This window comes from Hyaena hyaena, unplaced genomic scaffold (genome assembly GCF_003009895.1).
Source record: "Hyaena hyaena isolate Hyena2069 unplaced genomic scaffold, ASM300989v1 scaffold_72, whole genome shotgun sequence".
In the NCBI taxonomy this organism is placed as follows: Eukaryota; Metazoa; Chordata; class Mammalia; order Carnivora; family Hyaenidae; genus Hyaena; species Hyaena hyaena.
In genome coordinates, this window is record NW_024080703.1 from 834,673 (window position 1) to 861,550 (window position 26,878).

General features: G+C 46.5%; 1 protein-coding gene across 15 annotated transcripts in view; it reads right to left on the reverse strand.

Moving 5' to 3' along the window:
• The window catches only part of KIAA1217 (KIAA1217 ortholog), a 300,278-nt gene that overhangs the window by 13,600 nt on the left and 259,800 nt on the right, over positions 1 to 26,878 (reverse strand). For 9 of the 15 annotated variants that reach the window (XM_039233023.1, XM_039233021.1, XM_039233031.1 and 6 more), the window contains 6 exons: positions 25,233 to 25,399; positions 15,423 to 15,598; positions 10,195 to 10,325; positions 9,512 to 9,662; positions 7,068 to 7,515; positions 3,925 to 4,108 (listed from right to left, as the gene is read on the reverse strand). In XM_039233023.1, coding sequence (XP_039088954.1) covers positions 3,925 to 4,108; positions 7,068 to 7,515; positions 9,512 to 9,662; positions 10,195 to 10,325; positions 15,423 to 15,598; positions 25,233 to 25,399 — 1,257 coding nt within the window. The remainder of the gene's footprint in view (positions 1 to 3,924; positions 4,109 to 7,067; positions 7,516 to 9,511; positions 9,663 to 10,194; positions 10,326 to 15,422; positions 15,599 to 25,232; positions 25,400 to 26,878) is intronic. The other 6 variants (XM_039233025.1, XM_039233032.1, XM_039233024.1 and 3 more) reach the window with 1 other exon arrangement.

The window sequence follows — 26,878 nt, forward strand, 5'->3', positions numbered from 1 at the left end:
TCATTGAAAAATAACCTCTTTGCAAGATAACTTCCAGAACGGTGTATTTGTATAAACCTGATGCAATCTGACTTAGACATCTCTCTGTTCTCTCCATAGCGCCGGGATTAAAGACATAGACCCTGTAGCCTGACTGACTTGAAATCCCACAAAGACCCTGCCCAAGTTAATTAACTTCTCTCTGCCTCAGTTGTGTCATCTATTAAATGGGTATCATAATAATCCCCTCCACTGGGGTGCTATGAGGATTAAATACCTTAGAATACACAAAGCATTTAGAACAGTGCTTAGTGGCTTATTGTAAATGCAATGCGAGTATGAGCTATCGTTATTAAAAAAATGTGTGTGTATATATATATGTTTATGTAGGCTTCATGCCCAGTGTGGAGCCCAATATAGGGCTTGAACTCAGAGCCCTGAGATCAAGACCTGAGCTAATATTATGAGTCAGATACTCAGGGTGCCTGGGTGGCTCAGTCGGTTAAGCGTCCGACTGCGGCTCATGTCATGATCTCACGGTTCGTGAGATCGAGCCTCAAGTCAGGCTCTCTGCTGTCAGTGCAGAGGTTGCTTCGGATCCTCTGCCTCCCTCTCTCTATCCCCCTCCCTTGCTCACTCTCTCATTCTCTCTCAGAAATAAACTTAAAGAAAAAAGAGTCAGATGCTCAACTGACTGAGCCATCCAGGTGCCCCAAGAGCTATCATCATTAAATAAAACTTCTGGGTATTACTTGGAAAGATGAAATACTAGAGCTTAAAGACAAATCCAGAGCCCTCTGCATGGCCTCTAAAGGAAGCCATGAGACACAGTGTTAGCAGAAAGAGTTCATGCAGGGATGTTAGACGAGAATCTGGCCCATGAAGGGCCAGAAGGGAAATGCGAGGCAGATGGAACAGAAAACAAAGTCAGGGGCAAAGTGGATTTTTGGTCCTCATTATGTGGTTGGAAAGGGTACTTTGCTAAGGAAAGGAGGCAGTAAACACAGAAATGCAGAAGTAGAAGCTAGTATTGACGCTGAAGGTTAGGAAATTGAGACAACCGCTAAGCTTTCTCCAGAAAAATATCCAGAAAAGGCACTTAACAGAACTCAAACAGTCTCATTTCTGCCCTTTATCATCTTTCTTCACCACTGCCTTTTATCAGCCCTGAGCCCAAGTGCTCACTAACAGGGCAGAACCAGAGCCCAAGTGCGTACTAATGGGGCAGAACCAGAAATTCAGGGCTTTGGCCCAGCTCTCTCTAGTCTCTAGGGACAAGGCGTGCCCTCCCAGGAACTTTCTGAGCAACGCAGTCTGAGCTGTTTGAGGGACATGCTTGAGAGGTTTCTACTTACAACCGTAGTAAGGGTGTGGGTGATCACAGGGTGAAGTGCCGGTGATTATGTGTGGTGCACGGTCCTAGCCTCCCACGGGAGTGCTGGGTGACAAGGCCCCGACAGCAATGGCCACCTGGCTGGTTCCTAAGCCAGCGGCCTGGCCGGGAGATGGCCTCAACGGCTTGGCGGGTCCTCCCAGGGACCGGCACAGGCTGATGGGCCCTGGAAGCGGGCCTGGGTCCACTCCCACGTAATGACCAAGACTGTCACTTTGCCCAGCTTTGGTGAGGCTCTGCTGAGCCCTTCTCTCCACTAGCCTTTGCACTTGGTCTGCTCAGCCCAGTGTTAGGAAAGAATTCTACCAAGTCTGTTGAGCAAGAATCCCCCATTCTTGACCTCTGATCTGGTTCTTCATTCCTCCCTCTGGACATTGGCCTGACTTTTAGGAAGACTCTCCTTCCCCTTGATACACTGCACTCAGAGCTGGGTTCAGTTTCTCTCCCCCGCTGGAGTGGTCTTGAATAAAGTCTTCCTTGCTCTTTTTAACAAAGATCTCTGTAAAGAATTCTTTAACATTGAATGTGGCTGCCATTTCTAAAAATTATCACTGATTTTTTAGGAGTTACCATCCATTCCCATTTCCTAAATAGTCAGACAATTCATACAAGAGGAAATACAAATAGCTTTTTAAAACTCTGGGGCGCCTGGGTGGCTCAGTTGGTTGAACATCTGACTTTGGCTCAGGTCATGATCTCACGGTTTGTGAGTTCAAGCCCCACGTTGGGCCCTAGGCTGACAGCTCAGAGCCTGGAGCCTGCTTTGGATTCTGTGTGTGTGTCTCTCTCTCTGCCCCTCCCCAACTCGTGCTCTGTCTGTCTCTGTCTCTCAAAAAGACTTAACCGCTGGGTGGCTCAGTTGGTTAAGTGTCCGACTTCGGCTCAGGTCATGATCTCATGGTCCGTGGGTTTGAGCCCCGCATTGGGCTCTGTGTTGGCAGTTCAGAGCCTGGAGCCTGCTTCAGATTCTGTGTCTCCCTCTCTCTCTGCCTCTCCCCTGCTCGCTCTTTCTCTTTCAAAATAAAATAAAGACATTAAAAAAAATTTTTAAAAATAATAAATAAAAATAAAATAAAATAAAACAAAACAACAGTTTAACTGAGTATAAGTATATACTTATACTCATTAAGTATTTTTATACTTTGGAGAGTAATTTTCAAAAAATACTTTATGCAAATTATTTATTTAGTTTTAAATGTTTATTTTTGAGAGAGAGGGAGACAGAGTGCAAGTGGGGGAGAGGCAGAGAGGGATACACAGAATCCAAAGCAGGCTCCAGGCTCTGAGTCGTCAGGACAGAGCTCAACAGAGGGCTTGAACTCATGAACTGCCAGATCATGACCTGAGCCATAGTCAGATGCTTAACCGATTCAGTCACTCAGGAGCCCCACTTTATGCCAATTTTTTTAATCTGAAGGAATAAAAAGCCCAAATGTGGTAAGAACACAAAATGTAGGGTTATTATTTTTGTTGTACGATCACGAGGAGGAACAGTTATAATTTATAACTTTTTTAATGACTTATTTGTGGTTATAAAACATTAAAGGACTATCTGACAAAAGTAATAATGAGGAGAGCCAAACTGGGCCAGGTAGACACGGAATGGTGTAGATGCTTCCCCATGAGGAACTCCTCAGGGCGACTCTGGGAGAAAAGCCATCTTTGTATGATCAGGGCTGCCCTTCCCGGGCCCCTTCCTTCTCGGGTACTTGCTGCCTGACCCTCCTGGGTCCCTAAATAGGCCTCACACTCTGGCAGGTGGGGAAAGGAGGTGAAAAACTTAGCACAGGCTGATGGGGAGAGTTTCAGCGAGTGGAGCTGTAGAGCAGCTTTGGGGAAGGAGAACGTGAGACAGGCTTACAGAGGTTACAAGCCGTATCTATGTTCCTGTTCCCGGGCATGCAAGTCAGGATGGCGATTCCTTTCCAAAGGAATCTGAGTTACTGGAGGAGGCATCGCTGAATGTGGCTCTGAGACACTGGGCTGCAAGAGAATGTGGCTCTGTGCCCAACTTTAAGATCAGAGTAAGGCAAGACGCTTGTTGGCTGGAGATTTAGGAGACTGAGTTTTCTAACGGTTATTTTATGCTCTTAGGGACACACTGATGCTTAACTTCCACAGTTTAGTTAGTTCAGTATACAATCTAATAATTTTGATTTAAAAAATGCAGTCTCGCCTTATGATCTATGTCCCCTCGGGAGCTCATAAAGGCTGGCATTTTCTTCCCGCAGCATATGAAAAGCTCTTACTTTAAATGCGGCCCTCTTACTCTCCAAGCTGGTGCTGCGAAGTGTCATAAATTCACAGGGAATTTGGAAGCAGGGAATCTGAATGTTACCTTCCTGGGCACTGCTCTAGTATCCTAATGCCGAACATCGTTTCCAGGCTATGGTTACAGTTAAGAGGCGGTAGTGAGAATCTAGTGATACCTGAGGATTTGCTCCGATTTTATAAGATTCTGAAGAAGTGAGAGACTGGTCCTGGCCAGCCCGGGCCCCCGCGGGCAGCACCGCCGAAGACAGCCAGCCCGCACAGCCCCGTGAGCGCCTCACCTGACAGTTCTGGCTTGTCTACTGAACCGTCACCCTTTGGTGGTGGGCCCACGGCTGGTGGAATCTCCAGGTTTGGAATTGACTTCATGATGTTGGCCTGGGCTTCTTCCAGCAGCTTCTCGAACTCCTTCCCGTTATAGTGGTCCAGATTTTGCCTCTTCTCTTCCCATTTCCTCTCTGCTTTCTGAAGGGAAAGAGCAAGTGAAGAAAGTTTAAAAACCAGAGGGAAAGCTAATTAGAGATTTCATGTCGGGGTAGCGGCGAGTGTAACACAGGTTAAATGTGGATGAAGCGAGGCTCCGGTTTCCGCACCGAGGGACGCTTTTGCGCGTCAGACAAAGCTGCCCCCGTGCTCGCTGCCGTGCAATCCCAGGTGGTCTTCACTCATGCAGATGCAAGCTCAGAAACCCAAAGGCATTCATTACGTTATTACTGCGCTCTCACTACTGCTTTCGACTAATACTAATAAAACGACGCAGGAATGTGCTTTCTTAAGTATGTATCCCATCACCAAGCTTTTGTTCTCGAAACGGAGTTTTCATTGCGGAGGAGGTGTGCAAACAGATACTAAACCCCCAGACACTCACTGGACACAAAGAATCCTACATCACAGTCCTGCGTCTGTCTACGAACTGCTATACGGCCCCCGGGTCAAACTTTCTGATGTGTAAAATGGGGGTTATTTAGATACCCTCTAAGTTCCTTGCAGTTCTCCCGAGAGGGAGAAACACAGGAAAGGCATTTTTAAATACCTGTACATTTTTAAGAGGAACATCTTCCTGTGATTTCGAGGCGGCACAGTCACCATTCCAGGAGGGCAGAGGGCAAGTGGCACCAGGATTACTAACAACGCACAACGTGAGAATTGGAAAAGACCGAGGAGATTGCTTCATCAACACATTTCACACGTGAGAACGCTGAGGCCCAGCGAGGTGAAGGATGTGCCCGAGTTTCATGCTACGTACACACGAGCCTCCACCGCCACCATCCTTACCACCCCCCACCTTTTAGTTTTTCTTCCTGGCCTTTATTACCAGCTGGCATACCCTGGCTCTCAGCCTCTCCCTACAAGCAGGTGTGTTTCCTGAAGGTACGGACTTTGTCTCTTCTGTTCCCTGCTGGCCTCAGAGCCCCTGGGGGCTGGTGCACCAGGCTCGAGAATACTGGCTGTGACAGAAGCTCACCTTATCCCGCAGCAGCCGAGCCGGCAGCGGGGCCCAGGCCTCCTGGGCATGACTGGACAGAATCAACGTCAGGCCATCCCATTTCACCCCTCCCGTGAATTGCGTTTTGTAAACGGCTGGCTTGGAGGAGGGGCACAGCCACTGACTCTGGAGGAGATGTAGAAGCTACCTAGGGTCCGCAAGACCGGCTGCCCTGACCGTGGCCTTGGCAATATGAAGGGGTTATTTTTCTCTTGAAACCTGAATTATCCACTGCTAACATGCAAAGAGAGGCTGGCACAGTTAGGATCAGGTTCTGGGATAATGACGCTAGGGAGACCAGTGTGAAACTAACGCGTGGATACTGGCTCTTGACAGAAAGAATCTAAAATGATGGCATGTCTTGGGGCACCTGGGTGGCTCCGTCGGTTGGGCGTCCGACGTCGGCTTAGGTCATGGGTTCGACCCCGCATTGGGTTCTGTGCTGATAGCTTGGAGCCTGGAGCCTGCTTCGGATTCTGTGTCCCACTCTCTCTCTGCCCCTGCCCCTGCCCCACTCACGCTCTGTCTCTCTCTCTTTCAAAAATAAACATTAAGGGGCGCCTGGGTGACTCAGTCGGTTAAGTATCCGACTTCGGCTCAGGTCATGATCTCACGGTTCATGGGTTCAAGTCTTACGTCGGGATCTGTGCTGACAGCTAGCCCAGAGCCTGGAGCCTGTCTTCGGATTCCGTGTCTCTCCCTCTCTCTGACCCTCCCCTACTCATGCTGTCTCTCTCTCTCTCAAAAATAAAGAAAACATTAAAAAAAATTTTAAAAAACATAAAAAAATATTTACAAAATGGCGTGTTTTCTATGTTGTGTGACTTTAAGACCTAGTTTTCTCTTTCCATTTTGACTGCCTCTGCTTTTCATCCTGAGACTAATTACTTCCCATCTAGCACCCTTTTCTTTTTCTTAAATAGTTTATTGTCAAGTTGGTTTCCATATGACACCCAGTGCTCATCCCCACAAGTGCTCTCCTCCATGCCCATCGCCCCCCTTCCCCTCCCTCCCACCCCCCGTCAGCCCTCAGTTTGTTCTCAGCATTCAAGAGTCTCTCATGGTTTGCCTCCCTCCTTCTCCCCCACCATTTCCCCCCTTCTCCTCCCCCCCGCGGTCCTCCATTAAGCTCCTCCTAATCCCCCTATACGTGCAAACATATGATATCTGTCCTTCTCTCCATCCAGCACCTTTAATTCGAGACCCGCCACCTTAATAGATTCTGTACCTTGTTTCAGAGCAATTTTCTGAAGAGGCTAATTTTTTATCACTGCTCTGAGCTGCCGCATTTTTCAGATACCCACCCCATGACCTTGAGACATCCTGGGACTGGTTTGCGAGCTCCCACACATCTGCTTCCAGCCTGTTTCGCGAGCCCCATCTCCTCTATCTTGTTCCCATGAAAGAGCTTTACTCACGGCTCCCTTTGCTCCAGCAGCCCCTCAGTGCTAGCGTGTCCTCACCACCCTGCCCGCTTCCCCAGATCCTACTGATGTTTCCAGGCTGGCAGCAAACCCTCCGCAGGCCCGCATTCGCCCGTGATGTGCGCCAGCGGGGAGAGCTGATTCCCATCTCTGCCCGGCCGCCTGCTCACTGCTCTCCCACTGACACTTGAAATCAGCGACGGCAGGAATCGGGGCTTCCCTCCCCCACCACCAGAGAACTGGTGGGCAAACGCTTCCCAGGACACCGTGGCTTCCCCTCCCCGCAGGGCGGGGATCTCATCTTCTGAAGTCCAATGACCTATCTCCTAATCTGGCCACTGAAACCCATTTAGAGTTCTAAAAATCTACCTCTGAGATAAGTATATGCATGTGACATAAATAGATCTTTGATACACATACGTATTCTCTTTACAACCAGACTAGAAACTCTTTGAGGGAAAGGACCAGGCGTTGTTCCTTTATAGGGTTACGAGAAATGGACACAGGAGCCTACCTCAATGGACACGGCCCTGTTCTTGGAGCTCGTGCTGTGCAGTTCCTCAATGAGCAGGCTCTGCATGGCAGCGCCGTTCGCAGGCATCTGGGGAGACTGCGGAGCCTGTGCCGACTGCAGGGCTGAGGGCACTTCCTGCGTGGCGGCCGAAGGGCTGGCGGGGTGAGGGCCAGAGCTCCCCGGCAAGTGCTGGGCAGGGTTGAGCAGGGCGGCGGAGAGCTGGGAGGGCTGGATGACCACAGGGGAGCTCTGTGCGTGGTGGACGGTCAAGGGCACCACCTCCGACTTGACGTCGCCGGGGACTCCTGAACCGTGGAGGGGCTGGCCTGAGGTGTGGGGTGCCTCCTCCTGGCTCTTCAGGACTTCCGCGGCCGTGGCCTTTTCCATAGCGACGTACTGGGCGGCCTGGGTGGCATCTGTACCCTTCAAGAGCCCATCGGTGACGTGTCTGGGAGAAAACACGCACAGCAGCATTAACGCTTAGAGTAGGGAACCTGTAGTTTACTCTTCTGACACACTTGAATGCTGTGTCATCCCAGAGCCGGGACATCTGAAAACCTGGAGTAGCAGCCTGGGGTTGAGGGTTTCCATAGCAACTGCCTAATGCCCTCCAATTGCCTCCCAGCTGTCTCAGGAGGCTGCTGCTCAGTCCTTCCCTCACGAGAGGGTCTGTCTTTCCTTTCCGCTAGCACCGCTGTGCCCAGCCAGGCCCGCGTCCGTCGCTCTTGGCGTGGGGGCGGCCAGGAGCGAACAGATGATTCTAACGTTAACCCCTCCACCCAGTCCCGGCTGGGCTGCCCTCAGAGATGCTCAGTTCTAACCCCGAAAGCTTCCTGAGGCCTCATGCTCTCCTCTTTTCACTGCCAAACACCTTGGGAGGGCAGTTCAGACAGTGGACCCTTGAACAACATGGGGGTTAGGGGTGCCGACCCCCTCACCCCCACCCAGAGTTGAAAATCCACATGGAACTCTTAATCCCCTCCAAAACCTAACTCCTGTTGACCACAGCATTACCTATATCATAAAGTTGATTAACATGCATTTTGTATGCTCTACGTGGAAATAGAGAAAGGAAAACGTTATTAGGAAGATCACAAGGAAGAGAAAAGGGGGCGCCTGGGTGGCTTAGTTGGTTAAGCTTCCGACTTTAGCTTAGGTCATGATCTCACGGTTCGTGGGTTCGAGCCCCGCGTTGGGCTCTGTGCTGACTGCCAGCTCAGAGCCTGGAGCCTGTTTCAGAGTCTGTGACTCCCTCTCTCTCTGACCCTCCCCTACTCATGCTGTCTCTCTCCTAGAAATAAATAAAACATTTAAAAAAAAAAAAAAAAAAACAAGGAAGAGAAAAGATCCTGTATTTATATATATATGAAAATCCTCATATAAGTGGACCCGTGCAGTTCAAACCCGAGTCGTTCAAGAGTCAACTGTATTTTAATTCGTTGCGTTTGCTCTTCCTGTCGCTTGGATCAGTTCCTTCCCCACCCGGACTCGACCAAGCCTTTCTGTAAGGTCAAGAGTGACTCCAAATCTAACAGCTGGGTCAGTTCTCATCCTCCTCTGTTTTTTGGGATCACGTGAACCTATCCATTTCCACCCCGGGTGCAGTGGAAAGAACGCGGCTCTGGGGTCACCTGTGTCGGAATATCATCAGTTCTGCTACATTCTAGCTCTAGGATGCTGGAAACTTTACTTTTTTGAGCCTCAGATAGTTTTCCATAGGATGTAATGATGATGATAATGCGGAGGGTAGGATGAGACTGCCTTCTAGTGCCTTCCTCGGGGGCTGTTGTTATGATCAACGTAGTATATGTCAGATGATCGGACAGACACATGGTACTTGACCTACAATCTTCAATCAGTCCCTTACTTCCTTCTTATTAAAATGTTCTATTTTTGATTTGAAAAAAAGACACTGCATTCAATGACTCTTCTCCGCTACTCACGTGTTTCTTTTGCTGCTTACCTGCCCTGTCCCTTCAACCCCCAAGTGTTCCCCACTTTCCATCTCATGCCACCGTGCCCTCTCTTCCACTGTCACTAGTCATCTTCGTGAAGGCGACTTCCAGCTCTGAATCTCTCCTCCCCCCTGCCCTCCCTCTCTCCAGGTAGGCAGGGCCGTGCCTCTAGTGAGGTCTCCCGAACGTCGGTGTGTATTTCTTCTTCTAAGGGAAGTCATCTGTGCTCTGGAAGTGAAGGAGGCTAATAAAATATTTTGACCCATTCTTTAATTTTAAAATGCTATTCAAAAGGACCACCTTCAAGTGATTTTTTTTTTAAAAAAAAAACATTGACAATGTTTCCTCACGCTAAGCTCTAGGATGTGCCCACAGGAAGCCTGTGCGGAAGGATCGGGACCTCAAGTCCTACTGCGATGGAACGTCAGAGGTGGGAGGGGGCTGCTGGCTGTTCTCACTCGTTTCCCCGCCCCTGGGGAGGCCACTTACCTCCGCAGCATGGTCAGGGAGTCGGTCATGCTCCGTACTCTCTGCAGGAGGCTGTCTAGCCTGTGGGGCTCCTCCTTCAGAAACCGCACGGCCTCGACTTCGATGCGTAAGATGGCTCGCATCTTGTTTTGCAAGGTGGGAAATTCTCCTGCTGGCCAAGAGCCGAGGGTGAGTTGTAGGAGAAAAGGTGGACAAGATCCCATCCCGCGTGCACACCCGCGAGGGTGGGACCATGGGGTTCACCAGCAACAGCGCTCCGCATGCATCTCTGACACAGCCAGTTCCAAGTGGCCTCGGGCAAGGGCAGAGGTCCTCTGCACCTCATTTCCTGTCTGTTTATTTGGGATAAAGGCAACTGTCCCTTAGGGCCATTTTCAATGCATTTGGCACAGGTGTCCTGGCACACTGGAAGAGCCCAGTGGAGACAAACTGTCGTTGGTATCATTCAGTCCTAAGTCTCATGGCACCCACTAAAATAGAAGCTCCAAGTAGACAGGGACACTTGCCCATTTTGTTCAGCGATGCATCGCAAGTGGCTAGAACAGCGCCCGGCCCACAGGGTGTTCGATGAATGCTTGCGCAAACATGCGCACGAATGAATGAATCCGTCACTATCGGACAGAGTTTTAAACACCTCCCCCAGAGACACGCTTCCGACTTCTCCCTTTAAGGAGGAGGCTCACCTTTCAGGGTGGCTACAGCTTCTCCCACTTGTCGCAGGAGGAAAGCCCCATCTTCCACGTCTTTCAGGGTGACCACTCGGGTAGCCGACGTAGAGTCCTTCTTCAAGTCTTCCACAAAGGCTTCCAGCTCACTGCGGGGGAGGGGGCAGATCAGTAGGTGGCGGTGAACACTGAGGCCCTTGAAAAGGACAGCTGTAGTAGCAGAGGGCTCGTCCAGCCTCCCGTTGCACACCGCATCCCAGCCTCCCTTGGTGAAGGGGAGGCGACAGTATCTTGCGAGAGTAGCTTAAATATTCTGCTGAGGTGTAGGGTGGGTGCAAGGAAGTCTTCCCAGGGCCTGTTCACGGAGATGCCCAGGTTGACCAGAAGGGAGATGGTGGCTGGCTGACAAAGGACCCCTTCTCTATTTTCAGCGGTGCTGATGCAGACTAAGGGAGGGGAGTGTGTACTTTGTAACGTGACAGAGGCGAGAGAGAGTGCACTGCGTGGTGGGGCAAAAGGAGGGGTCCCGATCGGCTTATACTAGCCTTCTAAACCTGGAACTTGATATTTTGGGCTGGATAATTCGTTCTTGCAGGGGCCTGTCCTATGCACTGTAGGGTGTTTAGCACAACCCTGCCTGCTACCCACTAGATCTGGTAGCGCCCTCCCCTCAGCGTGTGACAAACAAGGATGTCTCCAGACACCGGTAAATGTCCCTGGGGGAAGTGAGGGAGGGGGGAGGGGAGTACACTTGCCTCTGATGGAGAATCTCTGGTTTATACTGATGGCATCATCAACAAGGATTGACTTTCCTCTCTAAGCTCCAAAGAGGAAAAATGATCACAGATCTGATTTCTGGCATGTATGTGTGTATAAGAGAGAGAGAGGGAGAGAGAGAACGACACACACAGGTGCATGCAGATGCTTGCGTGCGCACACGCGTGAGCACACACACACACACAAACACACACACAGATACTGCTAGATCCAAGAGAACTAAATTGAGGTCTCATGCTTCAAAATGCAAACCAACCAACCAGCCAAACCAACAACATCCTCTCTCCTGGGCACATTAATAACCCATCGTAAACACATGTTTGTATCATTTCAGTTTGCCTGTAAAGCTGACAACAGAAAACCTCTCTTAAAGAAGTGGAGGAAAGAACGTAGTGAGATGAAGACCACTAGGTGGCGGTAGGCGAACAGCATTCACCTGCTGGAGCAGTGCTAGAGGCATGCGGGGAACAGGCTAAGAAGACACAGGGTGCCTGCAAAAAGATGGCCTGCCGAGACCCTTCCCACTATGTGTGGGGCGCAGATGGGGGCGCAGCCACTGCAGGACGGATTCAGGCAGGATGCCATGTATGTTTAACAAGGATCAATGTGGCAAACGACAAATCCATCCGCCATAGAGAAGTGGGATGGAGTTTCTGGTGACCTTTCATTCTGTTATGGAAAATGGACCCAACTGCCTGTGATCCCTTGAGATGAAACTTCAGAACCCAAAGGGAAAGCCCCATCTGCTCAGGGTCCACATTTGCAGACTATGGAAAGGTACCTGGTGTTATGTGACCCGCCCACAGGAAACTTTCTACAGCGAACTGCACCCCTGAGGAGAGGATGCATGCCATCCCCCTAAGAGCTCTAAATATGGCGCCTATGTGTGCAAAAGTCATTTTCCGCTTCATCACCAAACTGAAATATTTTAGTGTGTAGGCCAGACACACTGTCCAGTCCTTCCAAGTTCTGAGGGAAGAGCTGAGACCCGAATGTTATCACGATTCCATTTACAACCCCACGAGCCGGCCAGGTTGCAATTAATACTCCTAGGAGCTATCATCTGACCCGAAGTCAGTCTGCCTAAAATTCTATTTTAATCTCCTCTACACAGCGTGCCTCTTGGATTTCATAACTCTGCACACAGGAGACCCGTAAATGTCACAGCTTTTCCTGTGTTGACCAAGGAACATACACAAAGGTGTACTGGTATTGTGTATAACAGTGTCGTTTCTGTTCATACGTTTATGCTATCTTTGACGAAGCAGTCAGACAACGTTTGTTCATTCAAAATGTAACAGGGATCATGGAGCTAAAATGAATGCTGAGAACAAACTTTCGATATTATGTAATCAATATGACTTTTGAGACGTGAACTCTGCTCAAAGGGAAGCCAGATGTTCACAGATCCTGTGGTTTTGCTGTAAATCCGTTCTATTTGTGTCAGTTGCTTTTCATAGTACCTTACTTAAAAAGAAGCATTAAATGGCTTAAATATGTTTCATCTGCCTGTTATTAGAAGCCCAATTATTATTTCCAAGTAGAAAGCCACCAAAGAGAAATGACCTTGACTCCACTTCTCTCCAAAATTCTAGGTCCAAATTTCACTTCTCTCCCATCTTAATGGCTCACCAGCAACTTACTCCAACATGATGCCCAAGGGAATTTATTTCTCTCTCTCTCTCCCTGTGTGTGTGTGTGTGTGTGTATAAGGTAAAGGGGAGGGGAGAGAGGGAGAGGAGTTAGAATTGTTTTCCTGATGTTCCTGAGTTGAAATTTCTGGCTGCTTTTGTAACAGTCCATTTTCATTTGATTTCTCTTCCCATTCCTGTTTCTACTCCTTGATTCAGGCCTTACTGATATTTTTTAAAAAGTTTATCTTGAGAGAGAGTGAGAGTGCGTGCACGAAGTGAGGGAGGGTGAGAGAGAGAGAGAGAGAGAGAGACAGAGACAGAGAAGAGAGAATCCCAAGCAGGCTCCATGCTGTCCGCACACTGCCCAGTGTGGGGCTCGATCTCACAAACCTTGAGATCATGACCTTGAAATCAAGACTCAGATGCTTAACTGACAGAGGTACCCTTGTGCCCCAGGCCTTACTGACTTTTGACTGGAGTGTTCTAGCTGCTTCCAGTATGGTTTTCCTGACACTGTTGTTTCCCCTCCATCAGTCCCGCACACGATCCCTGCACCAGAGGGACCTTTCTGAAACACAGCTCTGACTTTGCTGCATCCTTGATCAAAAAACTTGAGTGACCTCCTCATCAGGCCGGCAGGGACTATCAAATGGGAAGACACGTCAGAATCCCCCGTGGCTTTGTACAATGCACATTCTGATGCTCCAGCCGGAGAAGTTCTCCAGCTGGGGTTGGACCCAGGAGCATCCATGAAAAGCCAGGAATCCAGGCTGCTGTCACAGGATCCTCCAATCTTGGTAAACACAGGCCCCGAAGACATGGACAGGCATGCGGGGCGCGAGTGTGGCCTGATATGAGCAGGCATCGTGCAGACGGGAATGGCATCACCCAGACGTGAGACATGATCGCGCATCCCGCATGCTCTCCTGCCGAAGCAGACGGCCCCCAATTCCCGAAGGACACCTTGTACCTTCCTGGTCCTGAGACCTGCTTGTCCACAGGGTTCCTCTGCCTGGGAACCCCCCACCCCCTGGCCAGCTTCCACTGATGGAGCCCGACGTGTCCTCCAGGCCGTCCTGGTTCAGTCTGACAAACCATGTGTGGGACCCCACTAAACACACGGCACTGCCCTGGGTCTGGGGGCACAGGGCAAGTTATTTCAGGTTGTCTTCTTGATCCCTGGGGCCAGAGGCAATCTCTCCTTTGCGTAGGCGCATCTGGCACGTGTCAGCCACCTGTTTTGTGCCACGCACATCCTCATATGGTCCGCTTTGCCAGGCTAGAGTTCTTCAAGTGCCCCGTGCACATCCCCATGTGTGGCCAGCCCACAGATAAAGTACTCTCCTGGTACACTCCCCAGGCCCCTTCCCAGCTCACTCCCGTGCTGGGCTGCTGGTCTCCGGGTATTGAGATTATAGATGCTTTTTCTGGGGCAGAAGCAAGACTTTGCCCACTGATACACACAGATTTTAAAAGAAGAAGGAAGTTTACTTTTTCGTCATTTAATTGGAAAACATAAAATATTCTTAAAAGGCTATCTATTTTTAAAGAGGTTTTCAAAAAGAATCTTTTAACACCTAGATGTGGACAACTGGGCTGTCACAAAAAAATTTCAGACAGATAACAGCCTTATCGCCTCACGGTGGGTGATTAATGGTCTACAAAGGCATGGACTACATAAAATTTTGGAAGCGATTTTGAGATGTAGGTGAACAGTGGTCTAACTCCATTTTTTTTTTTTTTTGGAAAATGATAACTCTAATTGATTTTTCCTCCCTCTGGACTGCTACTGAGAGGGACATTCTAATTTTAATTAGACACGCCGGGTTGGTATCTGAGGTGATACAAGCTCAACTATCAAATAGGTGATTGAAATAACACTTTCCGTGATGGAGACTTTTGGTCCTTCTGCCATGAGAAGAACTTGAAAGTTGCTTCTTTCTAGTCCCAATTTGGGAGATTTAAGAAGAGAATTAGCAATGCTAGGAGAACCCAGAAAAATTGCTATTCATTATACTAGAAGGTGAAATCATTCTATGATAAATCTTCATTGCATAAAAAAACATATATTACCATAAAAGATGTGCCTGCCCCAGTGACTGGGGAGTAATAAAACTACTCATTTCAATAGTGGGACTTGATAGATGCTTTCAATAAGAACCTCGTAGAAGATTGATAACATTCAAGGAGGCATCTTTCATTCCTGGATCAGACATACTTTACATTTAAATTCTTCTTTTGTGCTTTTAACTACAGTTGAATAATAGGAAGATAATTTTAACACTGTTATTTTGGCTATTAGTTTTCATTTATTGAGATTAAAGGCAGACTTCCCATTTATCATTGGGTTTTGCCATTTGCTTCCTCTCATTTTATGTGTTGCTGAGCCCTACAAAGGAGCACGGTGCTCCAGCTTTTAATGAGCGCAGTTGAACTTCTGGGAAGGAGGGGCACTAAGTGTCCAAGGATACCCAGAACCAAGAGAACTCTAACTTGTACACAGTAGGTGCTCAATAAAGAAAGAGGGAGGGGCGCTTGGGTGGCTCAGTAGGTTAAGCATCTGACTCTTAGTTTTGGCTCAGGTCATGATCTCAGTTTGTGAGTTCAAGCTCTGTGTTGGGCTCAGCGCTACTGGCGCAGAGCCTGCTTGGGATTCTCCATCTCTCTGCCCTTCCCTTGCTCTCTCCTTCTCTCTCTCTCAAAATAAATAAATAAACTTTTAAAAAATTAAAAAAAAAAAAGAGATAGGGAGAGGGAGAGAGCACCATCTAGGAAGGGTTTCCTCATTGGCCAGGACAGTGTCTTTTTCGGGTCAAACAGGTGACAGGCACTCACCACAGCTTTTTGACGATCTTCTCCTCTTCGTGCAGGTATTTTTGTCTGTCTTGTTCCACCAGGACACGCTGTCGCTGCACGGGGTCCTCCAGCCTCTTCATGGTTTCAATCACTTTGCCGCTGATTTCCAGCTCAGCCTTCTTCATCATCGCCCTCAGCAGCTCCTGGTTCTGCAGCTGTTGAAGAAAAGAAATCAACTTCAATTGGCGCTGCCTGACTGACATCGCGGCGACTGACTGCCTGACAGTCTTCAGAAGCGGGTTTGGGTAAACAGCCCTGCAGCTGAATATTTATTCCAGTGAGAAAGGGAAGGAAGCAGAGATTGCATATAATGTTGCTACTTCACCCAATATCTGAGGTTTACTGCCAACCGACAACCACATTTTCATGTCTGTGTCTGCAAAAAAATAGGGTGCCTCCTCTGGTCCATGCAGCAGGGACAACAGGCAAAAACTCTCACTGACATATTTTTATAGGGAGCAGCTGAGAGCACTAGCTTTGGAGCCAAGCACTTTTTTTTTTTTTTTTTTTTTTTGCTGGTTTTGTAGATCTGTAGATGTGCCTGGGAATCATTTGCAAGCCCCACATCGCAACACGGAACTGAGCGTGTGATGATGCAGAAGCAGTGGCCCAATCCACCCTCCTTCCTTGAACTCATGTGACCTTGGAAACATCACTTTCTCTTTCTCTGTGCAAGACTTCAGCTGCAAGAGTGGAACGTTTAGGAACATGGCTTATCTGTAAAGTTAGGAGAAGCAGTCTCTGGATCAAGATACTCCTTTCTGCCTAGTGCAGCCTCCTCCCATCATGGTGCCCAAAATACCTTTATTACTTGGCCTTTTATATCTCAAAGCCTTTTTTTAAAACTTTGGCCGCCTTCACCCATTTCTCCCACCCCCTCCTCTGGTAACCACCAATCTGTTCTCTGTATCTACGAGGCTTTTTTTCCCCCCCACATAGAAGAGGGATTATATGATATTTGTCTTTCTCTATCTGACTCATTTCACTTAGCATTATGCCCTCAAGGTCTATCCATATTGTCACAAATGGCAAGATTTCATTCTTTTCTATTGTTAAATAATACATTTATGTATTATTATTTATGTTAAATAATACATTGTACATAGATACCTAATTATTTTAATTCTAATTTTTATTATTGAAGTACCGTTGGCTTTTGATGTTATATTAGTTTTAGGTGTACAACACAGTGATTCAACAATTCTATACATTACTCAATGTTCAATAAGCATAGTCACCGTATAATACTATTATATGATTGACCATCCGTTGATGGACACTTTTGTTTCCATATTTTGGCTCTGGTAAATAGTGTAGCAGTAAACATGGAAGTGCGTATATCTTTTTGAATTACTGTTTTGTTCCCTTTAGGTAAATACCCGGAAGTGGAGTTGCTGGATTATATGGTAGTTCTATTCTTATTTTTTGAGGAACCTCCATATTGTTTTCCAGAGTGGCTGAACCAATTTACATTCCCACCAACAATATACGAGGGCTCCTTTTTCTCCACATCCTTGCCAACACTTGTAATCTCTCATCTTTTTAATGCTAGGCATTCCGATGGGTGTGAGGTAATATCTCACTGTGGTTTTCATTTGCATTTCCCTGATAATGAATGAAGTTGAGTATCTTTTCATGTACCTGTTGGTCATCTGTATATCTTCTCTGGAAAATTATCTATTTGCAAATATTTTGTTCCATTCAGTAGGCTGCCTGCCTTTTCATTTTGTTGATGGTCTCTTTTGCTGTGCAGAAGCTGTTGACTTTGATGTAGTCCTATTTGTTTATTTTTTCTTTTGTTGCTTTCACTTTTGGTGCTAGATTAAAAAATTCATTGCCAAGACCTATGTCAAAGAGCTTACCACCTATGTTTTTTTCTAAGAATTTCATGGCTTCAGGTCTTACATTCCAGTCTTAAATCCATTTTAGGGTTAACTTTTGTGTTTGGTGTAAGACGGTGGTCCAGTGTCACTCTTTTGCATGAGGCATCGTGTTCCCAGCACCATTTATTGAAGAGATTTTTCTTTCCTCATTGTATATTCTTGGCTCCTGAGTCATAAATTGACTATATATGTGTGGGACCATACTTCTGGGCTTTCTATTTTGTTCTATTGATCTATGTGTCTGTTTTCATGCCAGTACCATAGTATGTTGATTATTATACCTTTGCAATATATTTTAAAATCAGAGAGTGTGTTGCCTCTAGATTATTCTATCTCAAGACTGCTTTGAGCTATTCAGGGCCTTTTGTGGTTCCACTTTGGATCAAACCTCAAACCCTGGCTACTGTAGGACTTTGGCATGTTCCTTAGACTCCCTTAGTCTCCACTTTCTTGTCTTTAAGGTTGAGGATTCACTTCCTTTAGCAGGGCTAGTCTGAGGATTACATGAGCCACTGCTTGGTATTGAATAGGTACTCACCAAATATTGATCTGACCATGGACTATTTCAGAGTGTTAGTTAAACGAAAATCTGTGTTTGGGGCACCTGGGTGGCTCAGTTGGATGGGTGTCGACTCTGGATTTCGGCTCAGGTCATGATCTCATGGTTCGTGGGTTCAAGCCCCCCATTGGGATTTATGCTGATGGTGCAGAGCCTGCTTGGGATTCTCCCTCCCCTGCTCTCCCTCTCTTAAAATAAATAAATAAACTTAAAAAAAGAGAGAATCTGTGTCCCTCTTGTTTATACAAGTCCATGTACCAAATACCATGTAATCACAGACCATTAAAACATAGTACTTGATATTGATGGTTGTAATGACAATGATTCCAGATGAGCTCAAGGTTCTTGGCAATTTGTTATTTTCCCTGCATTTTATGTAGGCTGCTTGCATACATCATGACACAGTATCCACATAACTTTCCATAGTTTCCAGAGCACTCTTGTTCCTTACCCTGGAGAGCGTAAGATGTGTGGTTTGCATCTCACGTCAGAAGAATCTAGTCAAACACTTGAGTCCTATTTCCAAGTCTCGTATTAAATGTTTCTCTGGGACAGGAGAGTTTTCTAATAGCACATCCATCAGGCGAATTCATCCAATCAGCCTCAAAGACAGAGGTTACATTACGCCTATTATATTACACCTAAAGTTTCCTTGAAATTTCAATTAGCTGTCATTGGGGGTTTTGCTTTGTTTTCTGGTTTCGTGGACGGTAGTACAACTACTGTGTGTGACCTCATGAGAATGATGTCTTTGTTAATTGTCCACTATTTGTGTAATGCCATCCTACCATGTTTACACTCAACTCAAAACCTCATCATGTCTTCCATTTTTGTTGAATAAACAAAAAACATTTCAACACGAGCAACAAGCAGAACCACTGTCATGTTCTATCTAACATCAGCTCTGTACTGATTACCTGGCCGTCCAGAAAGAGACTGCCTGGGCTCAATTTCTAGTTGTACCATATAGTAGCCATGTGACTGTGAGCAAATTACTCACTGGTGTCTAGCCATAAAAAGGGGCAATCATCATTCCTATCTCATAGGCTGGTAATGGAGATTCAGTGAGGGGATAAAGTGCTTACAACAGCCTCTGGCACAAACTGGGCCCTGGGGGTGGGGTCTGCAGTTTTGTCTGGAAGGGAACCAAATAAAAATGTGCCACTCCTGGGTTACCTCCTCTGTATGACTCATAGTTATGGTCTCATGGCTTTTGCTAGTAGTATCTTTTTATTGCGGTCTTAAAAACAGTCAGTATATTGGTAAAAGTCACCACGTATGGAAACAAGGCATAGAGGGGAACTTCCTCCCATGTTCTCCGCAGCTACATCTTTGCTCACAAGGCACAGGGAAGTCTCACCCTTTCCTACATCGCTAGCTTCCTCATGTGACATGCAGCTGGCAATCCCTGCTCCAGCCACATCCTTCCTTTCGGTTCTTCAACTGGTTGGGCTCCTTTCTGCCACAGGGACTTTGCACCAGCTATTCCTTTCATGTGGTTAAATTCTGCTCTCCACAGAGTCACCAGGATACAGGGCCACTCATGGCAGGTACTCAATAAATACTCACAAATGCCTGGAGTAAGCAGTATGCTGATAAGAACGAACAAAGGAGAATCCAAAATTTCTTCCTAGATGGTAGATACATAGGCTGACCCATGGGCTCAGATATGCCTTGGGCTCAGCTCTCATGCCCTGACCTGCTCTGACTGCAGTGGTTGTTGAATATACATAGCAACACTGCCAGCTATCAAAATGGGATGTCAAATCCCACAGAGCTGTTTCCTTTGAAGGAGTGCGGAGATGAGGGGTCACAGGTATGCATGGGACAAATAAGGACATGACTAAATGTGTTGAAAAGTGACATCTGGGCCCTATCCCCTCAGAGACTCTGATTTCATTGGTCTACTGGGCAGACTGGGCACTAGGACTTCTTTCAACTCCCCAGATGATTCTGATGAGTCACCAACGATAAACTTTATGGTCTCTTGAATGGATGGATGATGTCACATCTCTGTGTACCTAACCCTCCCCTAAAATAGCACAGACAAGCTCCAAAAAAGTTATGGTCCTGTTAGCAGTAGATATGAACAGTGGCTATCAAGCTGGAAATTATTACTGGAATGTTTAAAGTTCTGAAAATAGAAATCTGGATGATGGGACAAGTGGGACCCTGAGAGGTTAAGTGACTTGTTCAGGGTCACTCAGTAATTAAGGGCAGAATCAGGGTGAGAACCAAGTCTTCTGAATTCCAGCTAGCCATTTTCCAACCACCCCAAGTTTCTCCTCTAACAAGGCAGGGACACGTCTGTTTTCTTTCCAGCCACCAAGCACAGCTTCTGGCGCACCGTAGGCACCCAACACATACTGGTGTAGAAATGAATTCCAATAGAACATTACTCAGAAGTGCAGACATATCAGAAGAGTGTATGTAATATTCGAGTTATTCAACCTGTAACATGGTCAGATTGCATTAAAATGATTCCACTTGGAGAGGAGGTTTGACTAGAGTTCCAGGTTATATGATCCTTCTTCCAGAAAGAGGGGCTTGACTGGAGCCAGCTGGAGGGAATAGAGAGGGAATTTTCTATAGCCCAGTGCTGGCACCAGGCAATGATGAGCTAATCATGAAGGAATAAGCATGTACCCATGTTCTCCTTCCCCTTTCCTCTAGTCCCCCTGCCTTCCTGGACGGTGTGCTAGCCAATGTCCCTAGGGCACAAGACTGTCCTGTTCACCCGGGCAGTGTGTGAAGTGACGAGCTGAAGGCAGGAGGTAGATCAGCATCTTTCTCTAAATGCTTCAAATAAATTACAGTTTTTTGAAGGAAACATTTGTTAGGTATAAGACCTTCATCTATTCTGTTTCCATTGGCAGCTAATTGCTGACCTGACTATTACCTTAGAAAGTTCCTTATGGCTCTTGTATAAGAACTAAGTAGAGAACATGTTCTATGTTCTCTAGTGTGCTTTTTTCCAAGTTACACATTCCCATGATCATTTTTTTTGGATGTCAGAAGATAAATGAGACTCTAGCACATTTCTGTGAGGCACTATCTTATTTTAAACGACACCTTAAGATAACACTACTGAATTATATCATATCAAATATAAGGTCTCTGTGTACTGCCATGTTTCTTTTTCATGTTGGTATTTTACCTCCTTCATCTCTTAATATAGTAAATTCTCAGAAGTCTTAAAAATGGAACACTAAGTTCAGAATAATCTCATTTTAAAAAAATTACCAGGAGGCAGAATAAGGAAATAGGAGCCAAGAAAAAAAAAAACTGTGGGAATTAGAGAAGTGAGATGTATCCATTATCTCTTTAGGTAAAGTCTCATCTGACCCTTACAGAACTTGTACCCTATCTTTCAGAATCTTCTCTCTCCCCTCAGCCCACAGAGAAGAACAGAACTGCAGTCACTTCAGTGGATATAGGTTTGCTTTGGGAAAATCCAGTACTGTGGCATTTTTGAAAAAAGATGTAGTTCATCATTTAGGAAAAGAAAGCTTTTTCTAAATCACTCCAGAAACAGTAATGGATAAAGACAGTTTTTTGAAGGAAACATTTGTTAGGTGTAACACCTTCATCTATTCTGTTTCCATTGGCAGCTGATTGATGACCTGACTATTACCTTAGAAAGTTCCTTATGGCTCTTGTATAAGAACTAAGTAGAGAACGTGTTCTATTAGCCACTGGAAATGAGATGCATTGTTTGAAGTCAGGGCTTTGAAGTCATTGGGTGTGTCTTTTACACATATAGGGTGGTGGGTTACCCCATCTGTTTCTGCTTCACTCTTGTGATAGCTGACTGAGATCACAACATTTCCAAGAAGCATCTAAATGTACCAAGGATTCCTAATACCCAAGAGCAATAGTTCTTACCCTGGAGCATTCTAGGATCACCAGTGCCTGGACCCTGGTTCACGTCAATGAAGTCAGACTGTGGCAGTGGTCCTTGGGTATTGATGTTTTTGTTAAAGGCCTCAGGTGATTCTAACAGGTATCCAGGATTAAGAACCATTCTCTTAGACCAATAATTCATGCGAAATTGGAGAGCAGAGAATTATATGAATAAAGCTTTAGTGGTTTTCTCCATCTTCTGCTTAGGCTCCTTTTGCCTCCCTTGACATTTTTTTGCCCTACTCAAACCTACCCATTCCACTGTGTCCTCATCAAATTTCTATTCCTGAGAGTAACCCATTAATTCTGAAAATAAAATGCTCAAATAGAATGTGCTCTACCATCTAGGATTTTCCAGTGATTTAATTATCTAATTACTGGAGCCGGCTGCCAAGCACAAAAGATTTCATTCAGTTTCACTATTTTATAACACAGTTCAAAGAACATTTGAATTTCTAATTTAATTTTTGTTCTTTTGAGACTCTTCTGCGGAGTTTCGTATATCTCTAATGATGGTTCCATTATTGGACTTATAATCACTTTGGGGTTACACTTCTTTTTTAGTGTATAATACATATGCCAAAAGAGAATTGGTGCTGAGATAGCTTAATTATTCTAGGCTGTTTTTGTCTTAAAGAGGCTCCCCCTGGCTGAAAAGACAGAGGCTTTACAGGGAGGAAAGCTGATGGGGACACAGGAAACATGAAGGTGAAGTAGGAACACATTCAGGTTAGGTTGCCGTCAGGTTAGCTAATAAAGTGGTTAGCCTTCCCTATGTGTCTGCTCATTAGAACCGCACAAATATCAAAGCTCAAGGGCACATCGGCTCATTGTTCTTTATCCCCCCAAAGCCAGAAAAGCTGAGCAATTCTGGGGCAATAAAGGAACTTGCCTGGTTAAGATAGCATTCCCAGACCTTGACCCATGAGCTGCACTGTTTGAGGAGCTATGATTCCAAAACTGAGCAGCCACAGTTCAAGGTCTGCAAGGAGTGGCGGGTTGTGGGGAACTCCCCTGACCCCCACAGCCAGCCAGGAAACCAAATAATGTCATCACTGGAGGGGCGCCTGGGTGGCTCAGTCGGTTGAGCGTCCAACTTCAGCTCATGTCATGATCTCGGTTTATGAGTTCAAGACCAGTGTCGGGCTGTGTACTAACAGCTCAGAGCCTGGAGCCTGCTTCGGATTCTGTGTCTCCCTCTCTCTCTGCTCCTCCCACACTCATGCTCTGTCTCTCCCTCTCTCTCTCTCTCTCAAAAATAAATAAACTTAAAAAAATAATGCTGTCACTGGGGTGATGCCAAGGCTACATGCATCAACTTCCATATAAAATGTGCCACATTTCCAAGGTACTTATGCTAAAGCAATTCCACCTCTTCCCCCATACCAACTAATGTTCACCTTGGAAACCAGTAGGTACTCCCATACAAATGATATTTAGGGGGGGCGCCTGGGTGGCTTAGTTGGTTAAGCGTCCGACTTTCGCTTAGGTCATGATGTCGCGGTTCGTGGGTTCAAGCCCCGCGTCGGGCTCTGTGCTGACTGCCAGCTCAGAGCCTGGAGCCTGTTTCGGAGTCTGTGTCTCCCTCTCTCTCTGACCCTCCCCTGCTCACGCTGTCTCTCTCTTTCTCCTAGAAATAAATAAAAATATTAAAAAAAAAAACAAATGATATTTAGGAATTTTTTTCTCCGGAGGGTCTAGGGAAGAGCGATAATTTCCAAATGGCCTGCAGGTGGCGCTCACAGGCAGAAGCATGTGAGAAGGGGCTTTACCCTCCAAAACTCCCAGGTAAGAACCTGGGACACAGCAGACCCTTTCTGGCCAGCACATTTGTCAACTGACCTGCAGGGTACTCAATAACTGGTTTTTAATTACTTCCCAACAGTTCTAGAATGAATACAAATATATCATATAAAACCTGTATTTCCAGAAAAAAACACTGGACTCTAATTCTGTCAGGTTAAGAACTGGCTGGAGCTGAGTGGTGACTCCTTGAGAAGGGCCGACTTGCCAATGTCCCTCCTCCATTTCACTTGTGAAGTTACCGCCTGGATACTGTGGGCACTGGACTTTGTCACCTGGGCACACAACCTCAGCCCAACCCGTATGCTTCACTTCACCACAAAGGGTATTTAAAATTGCAAAGTGAGGAGAAGGAAACACAGAGGATAGAGAATATTGCAGATGACTTGACCCAGAAGAGCACTGAAATGACTTCGCTTGGGGTGTCTAAAGTATGTGGGACATTGCCTGGGAGGCAGAGTAGCCTCTGGAGACCTGAGCACTGAGCAGTGTGGTCTGTTCTGACAGCCCTCACGGTCCAAGGTGGGGCCCCAGGGCCGGGCTCTCAGATCAGCTGGCTTTCTGTTTATTCCTTTGTAGGCAGAGGGCAACAGGAAATCACCACCTTAGCTTTAATTAAGTGGTGAAAAATGTAGGGCTCAGGCCACGAATGAGCTGAAGAGACACAATCTGGGGCATGAATCCCTTTCCACGTAGCAACTCGCTTACCAGCCCGGGGGGTTGCGTCCCACTGGCTACTGAGGACGCCATGCTCAAGGTTTCCCAGTAGGTTGACATCTACCAAGATTTAAATGAGCTTCTTGATGTCAGGGAAGGTGCTTGGGTACTAAGCCTGCACTACACCTCCAATGATCCACCCGCCACAGAGGTAGGGACATGAGGCTGACACATGAACCATCTCACAGAGATCTCATACAGAAATGCACAGCCCCAGCTCCCAATACCAGGAACCACCAGATGGGCTATTCTGCTTCAAAAGACAGATGGGATTGATTCACCAAGATTAGCGACACAAAGGGTCGTTTTCCCTCCCTGCTGATTCCCACGCAGTTGGTATATTCCTGAACAATGGGAAAAGGTAAGGAAAATATGGAACACACAGACCATATGAAATGCAAGTGTTTTCCTCAGCAAATCTTCCACGAGGGCTACTTCTCCTTACAAATTCATCTTCTAAACTCGTACTTCTAAATGCATCATAGTCCCTTGCAAAAAAAAAAAAAAAAGCTTAGCTTTGTGCACACTCATTGAAGAGAAGCCAGGAGCCGAAACCTTGCAAACAGTCGTAACTGGCTATTACAATGCTCCACAGGCTCCTCTCTTTCTAGTTCTCCTCCAAAACACAGATGTTTAATAGTTTTTTCATGTGTAAAAACACGCGTAGCTTCAAGAAGTGATTATAGATGGACTCGAGTTGCAATGGAAGGCTCTAGACCAAGATGATGTATTCAAGAGAGGGACCCGTGCCTCTTTAAGGTGCTACTCGTTATGTTTTCAGTTAGCCCTTAGGAGGGAAGGGTAGAGAGAGCCCCGGGAAGGTGCTGGCCAGCGAGGGTTGTTGGAGGAGGTGAACAGGGAGGAGAAGGCGGATTCTGGGCAACTAAGACAGAGGGCCCTGTCCCCAAGGAACTCGTTCGGTACCTGGAGCTGTCGCATCTGCTGGAGCTGGAGCTTGAGTTCGGCCACACTCCGCCTCATGTCGAGCAGGCTCATGTGCATGGCCGAGGTGTTGGTGGGCAGGGTCTGGCTGGGTGGCCCTGAAGGCTCCAATGCGCTCACAGTCCTTCCCCCAGAAATATGGAGCGGTCCTAGGAGAAAACAGTAGCCAAGAAGCTAAGCGTCCCAGAATGGAAAGTGTAAGTCCTAGTCCGGTACGGAAAACTGGTAAGTCCTTCATTATGAACAAAAAGTTTTTTAAATATGTTGGTCCTCTAAATGGGAGAAAAAAGGAATTGGGTTTAAAAGCATGAAATATTCATGCAATGTTATAGTATGCAGTCTGTAAACGTCACATCCTAGAAGGCAGATCACAGGACAGTAGGTGTGACATGATGCCACATTAAGGAAGCTGTCTGTCTATCTATCTTCTTTAAATACACAGGTTTGCACAGAGAAAAGATCAGATGTATATATAACAAAGTGTTAACATCCTCTCCAACTGGTGGTATTCCATGAGTTTATATTTTTTATATTACTACTTTTTGTGTTTTTATTTTTTAAGAATATCTCACTTTATTATTTATTTATTTATTATTTTTAATAGTTTATTATCAAGTTGGTTTCCATATAACACCTAGTGCTCATCCCCACAAGTGCCCTCCTCCATGCCCATCTCCCCCCCTTCCCTCTCCCCCCACCCCCATCAGCCCTCAGTTTGTTCTCAGCATTCAAGAGTCTCTCATGGTTTGCCTCCCGCCCTCTCCCCAACTATTTTTCCCCTTCTCCTCCCCCCCCATGGTTCTCCGTTAAGTTCCTCCTAATCCTCCTATACGTGCAAACATATGGTATCTGTCCTTCTCTGCCTGACTTATTTCGCTCAGCATAACACCCTCAAGTTCCGTCCATGTCACTACACAAGGCCAGATTTCATTCTTTCTCATTGCCATGTAGTGTTCCATTGTATAGATAAACCACATCTTCTTAATCCATTCCTCAGTTGATAGACACTTAGGCTCTTTCCATGTTTTGGCTATTGTTGAGAGTGCTGCTATGAACATTGGGGTACACGTGCCCTTATGCATCAGCACTCCTGTATCCCTTGGGTAAATTCCTAGCAGTGCTATTGCTGGGTTATAGGGGAGTTCTAGTGTTAATTTTTTGAGGAACCTCCACACTGTTCTCCAGAGGGGTTGTTTTTAAATCCACAGAGTATGTGGATTTTTACAACAAAATATAAATTTTTAGAAATTTTTAAAGTGTTTTAAACATGTATTCATTTTTGAGAGACAGAGAGAGACAGAGCATGAGCGGGGGAGGGGCAGAGAGAGAAAGAAAGCACAGAATCCAAAGCAGGCTCCAGACTCTGAGCTGTCAGCACAGAGCCCAACGTGGGGCTCGAACTCATGAACTGTGAGATCATGACCCGAACCGAAGTCGGATGCTTAACCGACCGAGCCAGCCAGGTTCCCCCAGAAAAATAACTTTTTACATTCTGGGACCTAACACAGCGCTTACACGACTACTTCCTGCAAGCAGATGTATCCCGAGAACAGGCACTTGGCTCAGGGCAGTCACCAAGGGGAAAGTAACAAGAACGGGCTACTCCCAGGGATTCTCTTCAGGTCTTC